This window comes from Lycium ferocissimum, chromosome 7, assembly GCF_029784015.1.
Source record: "Lycium ferocissimum isolate CSIRO_LF1 chromosome 7, AGI_CSIRO_Lferr_CH_V1, whole genome shotgun sequence".
NCBI classification, from domain to species: domain Eukaryota; kingdom Viridiplantae; phylum Streptophyta; class Magnoliopsida; order Solanales; family Solanaceae; genus Lycium; species Lycium ferocissimum.
Genome location: NC_081348.1, coordinates 46745295 through 46759457, shown reverse-complemented (window position 1 = coordinate 46759457; position 14163 = coordinate 46745295). Strand labels below are relative to the sequence as shown.

The 14163-nt window shown below is 33.2% G+C and overlaps 2 protein-coding genes across 3 annotated transcripts; one reads left to right on the top strand and one right to left on the bottom strand.

Moving 5' to 3' along the window:
* On the top strand, nt 1-5010 carry LOC132065400 (uncharacterized RNA-binding protein C1827.05c-like). The gene is made up of 8 exons (XM_059458791.1): nt 1-101; nt 1430-1544; nt 1678-1733; nt 1931-1978; nt 2086-2183; nt 3398-3467; nt 3676-3786; nt 4616-5010. Exons 1-8 carry the CDS (start codon nt 6-8, stop codon nt 4661-4663), a joined length of 642 nt encoding a protein of 213 aa, XP_059314774.1. The 5' UTR covers nt 1-5; the 3' UTR covers nt 4664-5010.
* A 1487-nt stretch (nt 5011-6497) lies between these two features.
* Nucleotides 6498-13863, bottom strand: LOC132065399 (aspartic proteinase 36-like). Of its 2 annotated transcripts, none has more exons than XM_059458788.1 (10): nt 13614-13863; nt 10819-10948; nt 10467-10717; nt 9952-10179; nt 8911-9073; nt 8730-8803; nt 8501-8597; nt 8099-8165; nt 7665-7736; nt 6498-7024 (listed from the first exon to the last, which is right to left on the bottom strand). In XM_059458788.1, exons 1-10 carry the CDS (start codon nt 13823-13825, stop codon nt 6849-6851), a joined length of 1470 nt encoding a protein of 489 aa, XP_059314771.1. In that variant the 5' UTR covers nt 13826-13863; the 3' UTR covers nt 6498-6848. The 2 variants fall into 2 exon arrangements, with proteins under 2 accessions (XP_059314771.1, XP_059314772.1); XM_059458789.1 differs by having other exon boundaries at nt 10467-10714.
* Between the last annotated feature and the right edge of the window lie 300 nt (nt 13864-14163).

Genomic DNA, 14163 nt, shown 5'->3' with positions numbered 1-14163 from the left:
ACATTATGGGTGCTAAAGCGAGGAAGAAAAGCATAACTAAGACGTTGAAGAAGGGTGCCAGCGAATTCTCTGCTTCTAAAGATAAAGCTGCTGACTTTCTGGTATGTTTATGGCATATTAAAGTTTAGTAAAGCTCCTCAATGCTCAAGAAGTTCTTGGAAAGATCACGTTTTTAGTTTCTTTTGTGGTACATGTTAGTTTATCTTTTTGGTATATATTTATTATGTTTGAAATGACTCAATTAGTGTGTGATGGTTGAAAACTCTTAGGATTTACTCCCTCTGCTTCAATTTATGTGATCCTATTTCTTTATTAGCCCGTGCCAAAAAGAATGACCCCTTTCTATATTTGGAAACAATTTACATTTATACAATGATTTATAACCACATAAAGTGTATGTGTTTAACACCACAACTTTAAAAGTCTTCTCTTCTTTCTTAAACTCCGTGCCCAATCAAATGAGTTCACATAAATTGAAACGGAGGGAGTATTTGGTTGTTGGGAGAGTTGTTAGAAGATCTTTGCTATGTTGGACAGTAAAGGGAATTTTAAAGGAAAACAATGAGTAAATGTTTTGTTGGCTGATAAATTCCTGCACATTTGATGAAACTAGCCACCATTCTTAATTACTTATAGCTATATTCTAATAGAAGTAGCCCATTTGCATATAAAATCCTACAAAGTATGTAAATTCTTCATCTTGCAATTGAGATGGAGTATTGGACTTTAGAACATTTGTAAAGAAAAATATTGTTCCGGCTCTCGAATAGTGCTTCATGATCTAGACAAAAAGATATAGTTACGGATATGGTGGATTACTTGGCACAAGCTGACATGGACCACCATTGTTAAAAAAAGATATCGTGCAATACTTGAAATGTTTTAGTTTTTTTTTTTGGCAAGAGTGATGTCGTGGGGAATTATGTTCTCAACTCTCATGAGAGATTCCTGCTATAAAAACAAACAGTTGGAGATAATAATGAAAAACTAAATAGATAACTAAAACATCCTTCGAATAGGTAAATTTTATTTTGAATATGAATAGATAACTAAAATATTTAATAGATATTAATTTCAAAATTATTACTCCCTCATCCAATTTACAACATCAACAACATCATACCAAGTGAAATCCCACAATGTGGGGTCTGGGGAGGGTAAAGTGTACGCAGACATTACCTCTACCTTGGAAGGTAGAGAGACTGTTTCCGAAAGACCCTCGGCTCAAGAGAAAGCGTGACAAAAAAGGTTAGATACGGACAAGGAGAGCAAAGCAGTATTAAAATGAAAATAACAAGAGCGACAAAGCTATGATAAAGCAGCCTGAAAAAAAAAAAGAGGCAGTGAAAAAAAAAAAAGAAGAAGAAGGAAGATGACTTTTTTGGTGATGGCTTGCTTTTTCTGACTTTTGTTTCCTTATATGTGATAGCCATTGGAAGGTGGGCCAGCTAGAAAACTTCCGGCTACTGAAGTACGGGAAAGTAAAGCGACAGTGTTGTATATTGGAAGGATTCCACATGGATTTTATGAGAATGAAATGGAAGGTTTGCATTTCTCACATTGTTTTTTTTTTCCGTCCCCTTTCGAATAAGCCTTGTTAGCTTTTATATCTCTTTGTAACATTACAAGTTAAATAACATTTGTTGTGCCATCTTCTGTTGCTGCTGTTGTCTTTAGGTTTCTTTAAGCAATTTGGTACAATTAAGAGGCTTAGACTTGCAAGGAATAAAAAGGTGAATGCTCCAACTGATTCTTTATCTTTAATTTATTCAGTGTAGTTTGACATCTTTGTCTGATTTTGAGTAAGATATATCCTTCAAATTTCCAAGTCCATAACACACTTTTATCTTTCTTATTGTCTCTCTATTCAGTAGTCTTTTGATTCTTTTCTTATTTCCTTCTGTTTTCTTGTGTCTTTTCCTCGTGACAGACAGGAAAATCAAAGCATTTTGGCTTCATACAATTTGAGTCCCCTGAGGTTGTTCCTATTCCTGAGTAATTTATTGTGTTATGCGCCCATATTTAGAGAATCCATCTGGTCATTTTCTTTCCGTTATCTTATCTTGGGTTTTTGGACAATTGCAGGTTGCTAAAGTGGTTGAGGAAACTATGCATAACTATCTGTTATTTGAGCACTTGTTGCAAGTTCGTCTTATTCCTCCTGAACATGTTCATCCCAGATTGTAAGGGTTTCATTTTTCTTAAAACCAATTGTTATTGTATTAAAATCATCTTATTATTTCGTTTCTTGGGTCCCTCAGTTTAAGAGTTCTTCAAAACTCTCATCCTTTTTCATTCTTTATTTATTCCTTTTTTGGGCGGTCTCTGTGTGTTTGGTTGTTTTTTTTTGGGGGGGGGGGGGGGGGGGGTTGGGAGTCTGGACTTTCTAATATTGTTTACTTTGTATTAAATTGAATCTGCTCCCTGTCCTTGACTTGCAAAAGACATGATAAAAAAAGAGCAAAACAGCTTGCTGAAGTGGTGGTTGAATTTAACATTCCTAGTGAGATGGATAAAAGTTCTATGGGTGATTTTGGTTGAGGTTGAGAGGTAAAGATTTTGTTAAAATGCTTGAAAATTATCAATGGAAAAGTCTAGTCTGACCTATTCCACCTTCAGGAACAACCTGATGACAACCAGCAATGTTGTGGCTGAGTCTGGACTTTCTAATATTGTTTACTTTGTATTAAATTGAATCTGCTCCCTGTCCTTGACTTGCTTTAGAGACAGTAATGACTTGCAAAAGACATGATAAAAAAAGAGCAAAACAGCTTGCTGAAGTGGTGGTTGAATTTAACATTCCTAGTGAGATGGATAAAAGTTCTATGGGTGATTTTGGTTGAGGTTGAGGGGTAAAGATTTTGTTAAAATGCTTGAAAATTATCAATGGAAAAGACTAGTCTGACCTATTCCACCTTCAGGAGCAACCTGATGACAACCAGCAATGTTGTGGCAGGGTCAGCTATAAAAAGGGATGTGTTTCTGTACTAGAGTCTAGAGAGTTCTCCTTTCTGAATAATTCCAATGACGTGTGGTTCCAGAGTACCAGTTCTGCTCTATGGAATTAACCATTATGCTACGTATAATGTTTTACTATGTATAAACGATGATATTTGTCTTACAAAGTTTTCTCGCATTATCATTGTGAATGAGTTTGGCATCGAATAATCTGATGCATATGTAAGTGGTGTAGTAAATAAATTTATCTGCGCTAATGTATGTAAACTGACTTGTATATCTAATGAAGCAAAACAATACGTAGGAATTATTCAAACATGAAGATGATGGTATTACATGAATGAAGCTTTCTACTAGCATGGAGTTGCATGAATTGACAATTTTGTTATCTTCTTCTTTTTCTTTTTTGTTATATCTCTAATTTGTATATTTGTTCCAGGTGGAAAGGTGTGAACCGCTGGTACAAACCATTGGATTGGGTTAAAATTGAAAGGAAGCGTCAGGACAAGGTAGTGTTTAATCTTTTGTTGTGTGCGTGTGGTACTCTTATTTAAATGATTGTGCAAACATTTTAGATACGTTGCTTTTAATTATATGAGCTCTCATTCACCTTTTTTACATTATTGTGCAAAGTTTGAGATACTTGGTTTGTTATTCTATGAGCTCCAATTGACTTTGTTTAAATGTGAAACTTATCGAGTGCTGATAATTATCCAGGAAAGAACATTGGAAGAGCATAATAAGTTGGTTGAAGGAATTTTAAAACGTGACAAAAAGAGGCGAAAGAGGATCGAGGCAGCTGGGATTGATTACGAGTGCCCAGAAATGGTAAGAGCACATGTTTTTTATTACATTTTGTACTATCTTGTTTGCAAGTTTTACTTATTTATGCATGTTTGCTAACTGGTCCAGCTGTCCAGGAACTAACTTTGATGTTTGGTTAATTTGACAATTACTTGAAAATGATTTCCATTATATAAAAGGTACTAATTGTGTTGATCGTGGTATTAGGAAGGAAATAAGTGCCTAACATGCCAATTAGAAGAACGATCAACACAGGTCTCTTACTGTGAATCCAGATAACCTCCTAGCCGATCAGGAAATTAACATTTAAGTTAGGATTAGAATTCGAAGATACGATCCTTGAAATTGAGGAGTTTTCTTGTATAGTCTTGAGGGAGTTCCATGAGAAACATATAACACAGCACAGAAGGCATCGTGATTGAGAAATCTGTCATTTAGATAGCCATTTTGTCTGAACCAAAAAGAGCCTTTTAGATATGTTATAGGAGGTAGCAGGTACCCGATGAATAGTCGATGTGCATGCAAGTTGGTCCGGATACCACCTTTTTTTTCATAGTACATGACAACTCTGTATGTTGTAGTATAATATGACATTGCATGAGAATGCTTAGGCTCAAGAAGGTAGAGAAAGGAGACCTCCATTATTCATGTAAGAGTTGAAAAAGAGCAATGCAGTTGTAACACTTCTGGAATCAGTTTTAGCACTTCTATCCATACACTCAACTGCTTATTTGTAAATTCAGCTCCCACACTTAAAAAGTGCTTGAGTTCAGCTAATCCAAACGGGCTCTTAGTCTAAAAAGGTTTGTCTAAGAAGCATAAAGTGAATTAATATCTATAATGTGATTTGCAGGTTGGTGCAATTCAGGCTGCACCAAAGAAGATCCGGTTTGCGGATTAGATCTTTCTGAGTATAGTATGTGAGCAAAATAGTATGTATGGCAACAAGCAGATTAGTATATGTGCGCGGTGTGTGACTGAGGATCAGCTGAACTGGCAGGTTAACAGCCACATTATTTTTGCTACCGAGTGTAAACTTGTGATGTTGTCAAAGGCTCTCTGGACTATCGATAACGTTGGATTTCTTTGATTTTGAAAATCTAGGATAGAATTTTTTGTAACATAGAGAAGACAAGGAAGAATATAACAATGTTATCTATTGGTTGTATACCGTGAATCTATCATAGTTAAAGTAATTGCTTTTCTTATTCGATCCTAACCTCATAGTTATCAAAAACATTTTCTTCATATCCCTGTGTTGAGAACTATGCTAATGGTATGGAATTCCGCTCATTAAAAAAAGTGAAAAAAGTGCAACTAGAACTGTGGATTAAGTCCTTTTTCTTTATGAGACTAGTGTATTTACACAGTATTTAGAGCCTGTTTGGCTGGGCTTAAAAAAAGCAGCTTATAAGCTGAAAATATAGCTTATAAGCCAAAAAAAAATAAGTTGGGGTAGCCTAACTTATTTTTTTTTAACTTATAAAGGCTGTTTCAACTTATAAGTTGCTTTTAGATAAGCTTTAAGTCAAATGGGTTCAATTAATTTTTTAGGCTTATTTTTAAGCAAAATGAACTTTTAAATTCAGTAACAAACACTCAAAAGTTTAAAAAAAACGAACATAAGCCAATCCTTATAATCCAAAGGGGCTCTTATCTAGCAGTACTAATTTGATTAAATTGACCTGTCTATCGGACGAGAGAATGTCTCGAAAATTCCTCCTCTGTACCGAGGTAAATTTGGTTATATGGTTTTTTTCTCAAAAAGTAACATAAGAAATATGTGAAAATAACAGAGAGAATTTTTGTAAGGTCATTTTCTTTTATTCAAATCGTGTAAGTGCATAAAAAATAATTATTTTTTGGGTAGATTAGCCTCCACTGTTCGTAAAAAGATTTTGTAAATTAAGATTAGCCTTAAATTACGTAAAGAGTGAAAAAGAACTCGACTAGATTATTTGACGGGTCATTTTAAAAATTTGACAGATTTGGTTATTACATACGAACTTGAGAACGTTAAGTAAATGTGGAACTTAAGTTTACATATTCCTTATGCATTGGTTATTTTGACAAATAGCAAGTACCATCAAGTTCAAATATAAAACAGATCAAACTTACATTAGTTTTCTTAAAAAGTCTTATCTAAATGAATAATTCATCTCATTTTCTAAAAATAGTAGCTGTCACATGTGGTGTCCAGCAAGTTCAATAAGAGGCCACTTTTATGCAACCTTCCGTTACCCCCAAAAAGAAAAAAAAGACACAAAACGTCAAAGGCAAGACACTAAACATGACTTTGTTCCCTTTCAGATTCACAATACAAGCTTGATTTACACAAATGTCCGTTTTTAAGATCACGATTTAAATATTATCCCTAATTTTAAAAGCTGTGAAAATATAGTCCTTAAAAAATTACTTTCTCAGACAACGTTAGACTTCAGGTCTAATATTTGCACATATATTACCCAACCTTTCCGACAATATTAGATTATATTGCCCAACCTTCAGACAATATTAGATTGCTCATATATATTACCTAGTCTTTCGGACAATATTAGATTGTGATCTTACATCTGCAATAACTTACAAAATTTTGGTATGTGGTCTTTTCTCATAAAATGCTCAATTTGCTCGAGAGAGATTTGGTGTGAAACATTTGTAAGTTGCAAAAGAAATAAAAATAATAATTTATTTACTAAACATTCGTCTCAAAAAGGAATAACCAACAAATACTCCACCACAATACAATACAAATACTTTGACATCAGCAAAACACTGTTGGCTGAAGACAACTTAGAATTGGGCAGTATTTAACAAAATTGTCATTCAAAATCAAATGTAATTCTCTATGGATAATATTGTAATACACGTGTATAAATCTACTTTACAAGAAATTTAACTATAAGTGGAATTAGAAAATAGCTTGAACAAAGACCCAAAGCTAAGGCTACTACTATTAAAGAAAACACCTAAAAACTGCAATCCAGATCTAAATTTTTATCGACCACGGTAAATAAATAACTATAGGACAGTGAGCTATACAAAAATGAGAAAGAATTTAGCAGTTGTCCACCATATCTAATATGTTACAAGAACGAGTAAGTGCCAAACACTAATGCTTGCAACATAAAAGTTAGAACGACGCTTAATAACAGCGTGCAAGGGTCATTACGTGGTGAGCTGTTGTTACCGAACTGTCCTGCATTTACATACTCGGTTTTCCCTCTGCTTGTGGTAGCCGAAACATTAACAGACTGCGAACCTGGCATTAAACACATTGGATAACGGAACGTGTCTTAGCTTAACTCGACAACTGACTGAAATTGTACTTAAATTTACAAGAGACTAAGGGTGTTTGTTAGGGAAGAAAACATTTTTCAATTTTCCCATGTTTGGTTAGTCAAAATTTCTGGAAAACATTTTCTCGGAGAAAGCAAGTTCCTTAATAAAAATGAGGAAAATTGACTTCCCTGATAGAAGTAGGGAAAACAAGTGACATTCCACACAAATTGTCTCCTCGCCACCCTCCAATACACCCCTATAGCAGCCCCCCCCACCCCCAACACACACACCAAATTCCCGCTACCCCCAGACCTTGCCCCTCACCCACCCTGATAGTGTTTGTGTATATTATACACAAATGCTTTTTGGATAAGATTTTCTGCGAACCAAACACAAGAAAATAAGTACGAAATCCACTTATTTTCCAGTAAACATTCACGGAAAATATTTTCCTTCATACCAAACACACCCTAAGTAGTTGGCCTATTTTAAAACGGTCTTTTGACTGGAAGTACTACATCTTGAGTTCAGTCAACTGTTTTATAACTTCAGAAATTGTAAGCTGTATGATGTATTCTATTAAGTTTGGTGAAAGATCGTATGGACAATCATATACTTACAATCGTAATTAGCCCATCCAATCCGTTGTCCAGCCAAATCGTAAACAATGATCTTGTCTTTTAGAACAAGGTCTGCACACAAAAATTATATACATATGAATCAATAAAAAGAAGACGACAAGAAGATTGCGTCCATCTACAATGACACAATCACTAAAGCAAACGCTTTACTAGTAAATATCAAATATGTATTAAGAATTATGAGTCATGAAATGATCAAAAGACGTAACTGGCAAAAACATTAGGCAGTAAAAACGAGATCAGATATCAATCATAGTCCTTTTGAAGTTACAGAATGTATACGAATCTCAATAACCACTTAAGCTTAGTAAGATGAAAGAGATGGTGCCATGAGAAAAAACAAAAAAGGGGGAGTTCAAAAATGAGATCACGTACAGGGAAAAAGTGTACTCATTTGACTTGAAAGAGATTACCTCCTAAAATTGTCAATCCTTGGCCCGAAATTTTCTGAAAGCCCATACACCAGACAGCGGCACCACCCTACCAAAGCAAAAAATGTACTGAGCGCAAAACTATTTTAATGCGATAGATTTACTTTCACAAGTAGATTGCAGGCACTAAAATACTTAAATAGCTTTTGGCCACAATGTGGTTGGTGATATTTTGGAATAAAACACGTGACAAAATAATAGGCACCAACATTTACGAATAACTCTCATTCTTCTAAATGAATAGCTAAATAATAACTGGAAGTAAAATTTTGAGCAGGTTAACATGCTTAAAATATACCATAAGTAGGTAAAATAAGGGTAGATGGTGTGAAGTCATCTATAACTTAAGACTACATTATCGAGTTTGAAGAAAATTCCACTTACAATGGAGTTTTGCTGTATAAGGTAGTCCTCAGGCCTTAATACCATTGTTGCTCCACCGTCAAAGTTCAAACTCACTGTGGGAAATATATCACCAATGCTGCCCACCAAAAAAAAAAAAAAAAAAAGTAAAAAAAGAAGAGGCACTAGTCAAAATTTCAGTACAAACTGAATTAAATCATCAGAAAGAAATGAGCCGTCTAGAAGCTCCCAAGTTGAAATATTTAGAAACCTGGAGGTGCTTAGATAGCACTGGTTATTCTTGTTAACAAGAGGGCGCACATTCTGTGAAACGGCCTGACTTATCTGAAATGGATTCAAGTGCAAGTTCTCCAATATTAGTCCATGAACACCGTGAATGATCTAAATTTCAAGTGCAAACGAATCATGATATCTGTCGAATGATAACTTACAGCATTAACAAAAGGATCATAAGCTTCTTCAGCAAGATATGCCAGAGTGGTTCCAGAATCAACTATGGTTCCCCTGTTGCTTGATGTTTGAAATACTTGTGGACTAATAGCCAAGGTCTGCCCATTGAGAGCAATACTTTGAAGATTTACGTTGTAATGTGGCCTGGTGAAAAAAAAAAAAAAAAAAAAAGAACGTATGAATTCAGAGTAAAGTTGGGATATTTATGAAAGATGGAATCAACTGGCAGGTGAAAGATGGAATCAACTGGTCAAAATATTGAAATAACATTATCAGAAAATTAGGAAATCACTGCCAAGTCATTCATGTAACGTACAAAACTTAGGTTGTCCATATTTACTTTGGGGTAAAGAATAGAAAAATCAAAGCTCTATTAGCCTATAGGCTTATACATTAAAGATTACAGTCTGCTCACATTTTATTGGAAGCTCAATCAATTCAAGAGTCCATACAGCAACAAAGGTTATGATTTAATCCAGGGCAAGGAGTGCACAATTCAGCTCCTTGGTAACAGATATTTGCAAGATTATTGGGGAAACAAAGCTCAAATTACTAACAAAGTAAACATATCAAACGCATCCCACCTAAATGGTCAATCACATTTTCTACTTCCTAGCATCAATAATTTAATTTTCACATCCCCCTTTTGCCTTTAATAATATGTTCTTATATGAATTGACATGGCTTACCCCACCAGAGACGAAAACAAGTACTTTTGCACTCAAATCGGGACAGAGCAACTTTTTCCCAAGATCTCAAACTCAATAACTTTACATATAAAGGAAACTTCACATAAAAATATCTGGGTAAGCAAACTTATTAGCCAAATGTGTAACTTTTCATTGCTTCTTTTATCATCTTAGGTGAGATCTGATTAAAAGAATGCCTTTACTATGCCAATATTTAGCGCAGATGACATAGCTTTGCAAGAGGTTAGGCAAAGAAAACAGGAAACATGGCCATGAACTATGTAGAAAGATAAATGAAGTCATGCAAGCCCGCCATGAAAGAGATTAACATACTGTGATGGGACAAGTGGAGTGTAAACTAAATTTGGCTCCACAATCTGACCTAGCACCAAGATACCACCTCCGCCATTACTTCCTTTCAAGCAATGTGAAAACACATTTGGGGTCACTCCTTGGGACGAAAGTTGTGCGATGACCGACAATCCCTGCTGCCCAAATCCAAAGATCCCATCAATTGCTCTGTCAGGCTTAGTCAGGTCACCAGTCTGTGTTGTGCTACAGCTGTGTCATAAAATCCCAACAGCAATAAGGTTAAAACACTGACAAAAAGCGGAAAGTAATAATGGCTTTTTTCATTTTTGACCCATCAGTCCAAATTAATTACGTGCGCTAGCCGAAATATCCAAGAACTATACACTGATTATGTATATTATATGTATATTTATATGTATATACAAAATCTATACATTTGCTGGCTATTTTGTAAATTAGATCACCGAAAGGCATTGTATTTATCTCTAAGTAATTACATATGCCATCCCAAACTAAAAAGATGAATGATAGCTCACCCGAAAACAACAGGAGCAGACGAGTTTGTCGTCAAAGAATTCCCCACGATCGTATCAAAATGCATTAAATCTGCTACATAAAAACCTGATGTCCCACTGCCATCACCATATTGGAACGTATAACCGCACTGATTTTGAGTAGAACACCCAGAGTCGGAAGATTGTTCTCCAAGAGCACATCTTTGGTCTGAACATGAGATCGGTCGAGCTGTTGAAGAACTTGATGGATCAAAGAAGTCTAACTCAATCTGCTACAGGAAGAAAAAAATTAATCAAGCACTATTCTTACAACAGAACTCTTCAGAAAAGAAAAAGAAAACATGGAAATTTGCAGGTATAATAATATCCGAACCTGAAGTCCACTAGATGTCGGGCAACCATTACAGTTAGCACAACTAACCCACAACACATCACTTCCAGTATCTATCTGTACATAGAATTCCTTTGGAGGGGAACCCAACTGAACTCTTGTAAAGTAAAGCCTGAAAAAAAATCATATCCTCAACTAACATTCACTGTGATAGATACATAACTTGTAAATCAATCATAAAGCTGCTCCAAAAAATGATTAACCTTAGCCTTTAGATCAGAAAAAAGTAAGGAAAAAACAAGAAAGATAAGTAAACAAGAGTTCCAAGGCCACAAATCCACCTTAGTACATACTCAATCTACTGAGAAAAAAGGGGAGAAGTGCAAGTATTAATACAGTACTATACTACTACTAAAACCAAGAAACAATCAAAGAAACAAGCAGTACCAATTACCCTTGCCACCAGTCCAAGACACTTCTTTTTTTCCCCTCTAAATTCTTAAACGAGAAATAAAAAGAGAACTACCCAATTTCCAAAAAAACTTTCACTACTAATAAAATCATAAAAAAATCTACTTATTAGCTATTTCATTAAACAGATCAACAAGAACAGTTCTTGAAACTAAGTACACATTATCATCAATAAATATGCAAAAACAAAAAAGAATAACAACACAAAGTAGAAAAGAAAAAAAATGTAATTGCAAAAAAAGAAGCAAAAAGAAAACTACCCAATTTCCAACATAAGCTTTTGAAATAATCAACAAAGCAACCACTTTTTAGCTAAATTTCATGAAACAGATCACCAAGAACAGTTCTTGAAGCTAAAATCATGTTATAATCAATAATATGCAAATAAATAAACACAAATTAGAGAAGAAATACGCAATTGCAGAAATATCCGAAAAGAGAACAACATAAGCTTTTGAAATAATCAACAAGGAAACTACTTTATTAGCTAAATTTCATGAAACAGATTACCAAGAACCGTTCTTGAAGCTAAATTCACATCATCAAAAAAAAAAAAAAAAAAAAAAAATTAGAGAAGGAAAAAAAATGTAATTGCAAAAATATCCAACAAGAAAACTACCCAATTTCCAACATAAGCTTTCGAAAGCAACTACTTTACTAGTAAATTTCATGAAACAGGTCGTCAAGAACAGTTAAAATCATGTTATAATTAACAAGAATTAAATAAATAAACACAAACGTAGGGAAGGAAAAGAAAGTATTTGCAAAATATCCAACAAGAAATGGATCGTAAGAAAGAAACAAAAAGAGAACTATTCAATTTCCAACATAAGCTTTTCAAATGATTAACAATTCAACTACTTTATTAGCTAAATTTCATAAAATAGATAGTCAAGAACAGTTCTTGAAACTAAATTCACATTATCATCAATAATATGCAAATAAACAACACAAAAACAGAAAAGAAATATGTAATTTTGCAAACTATTAAATTTCCAACATAAACTATCACTACTAATGAAATCATCAACAAAGCAACAACTTATTAGCTAAATTTCATGAAACAGATCATCAAGAACTGTTCTTGAAGCTAAAATTACAATATTATGCAATTAAATAAACACAAAGTAGAGAAGAAATAAAGATGTAATTTAAACAAGAAACAAATAGAGGACTACCCAATTTCAAATTATTAATGAAATCATTAACAAAACAACAACTACTTTATTAGCTAAATTTCATAAAACAGATCACCAAGAACAGTTCTTGAAACTAAATTCACATTATCATCAATAAATATGCAAAAATAAAAGAATAATAACACAAAGTAGATAAGAAAAAAAGAGAAATACCCAATTTTCAACATAAACTTTTGACAAAGAAACAATCAACAAAGCAACAACTTTAGCTAAATTTCATGAAACAGATCACCAAGAACAGTTCTTGAAGCTTAATTCACATTATCATCAATAAATATGCAAAAAAAAAAAAAAAAAAAAAAAAAAAATCAATAACACAAAGTAGAGAATAAGAAGAAAAAAAGAGAACTACCCAATTTCCAACACACACTTTTGACAAAGAAACCATCAAGAAAGCAACTATTTTAGCTAAATTTCATAAAACAGATCACCAAGAACAGTTCTTGAAACTAAATTCAAATTACTATCAATAAATATACAAAAAAATGTAAAAAAAAACACACACACAAAGTAGAAGAAAAAATGTATTGCAAAAATAGCCAATTCTTATATAAAAAAAAATGTTCTTGAAGCTAAAAATCATGTTATCATCAATAATATGCAAATAAATTGTTTCCTTAATTCTAAAACAAGAAACAAATTGAGGACTACCCAATTTCAAACAATTAATGAATCATTAACAAAACAACAACTACTTTATTAGCTAGATTTCATAAAACAAATCACCAAGAACAGTTCTTGAAGCTAAATTCACATTATCATCAATAAATATGCAATAATAATAATAATAATAATAATAATAATAATAATAAAAATAATAGAGAAGAAAAAGAAGAAGAGAGAACTACCCAATTTCCAACACACACTTTTGACAAAGAAACCATCAAGAAAGCAACTAATTTACCTAAATTTCATGAAACAGATCACCAATAACAGTTCTTGAAGCTAAATTCACATTATCATCAATAAATATGCAAAAAAAAATTATAATAATAACACACAAAAAAAAAAAAAAAAAGAGAACTACCCAATTTCCAACACACACTTTTGACAAAGCAACTATTTTATTAGCTAAATTTCACAAAAACAGATCATCAAGAACAGGTAAAATCATATTATAATCAATATAAAGAAGAAAAAAAAAATGTAATTTGCAAAAATACCCACCCAACAAGAAATGGATCATAAGTGCCTTCAACTGAAAAATCAACAACTCCATTAGGTAATTGTTGCAACATTCTTCCATGTCTAATTCGGTCAAACACTTTAAGTTGACTTAATTCACTTGTCCGAAATACCCTTTCTAACGGTAACGCCACCTCAGCCACCGTCACCGTCACCGTCACCGTCAAAATCAAAAACACCCAAAACAATAACATCCTCAAATTAATATCACCGACAACCTAAAATTGTAGTATGTTATTTTGTAACATATGTGGGTTGTTAGTGTTATTTACTTAGTGTATGTAAAGAATGATATTGTTGTTGTTGTATGAATAAAGAAGAACAAAGAGAAGAATATAATTCTTTAGAGGGAAAAAAGTGGGAATGCTCTGTTTTTGCTGCTTTTGAGAGAAAGTGAAATTCAAATGGTTGAATTCAGTATTATATAGTGGTATTGTCTAAATTATCTGTATGACTAGTACATATTTTAATGCATATATATATATATATATATATATATATATATATATATATATATATATATATATATATA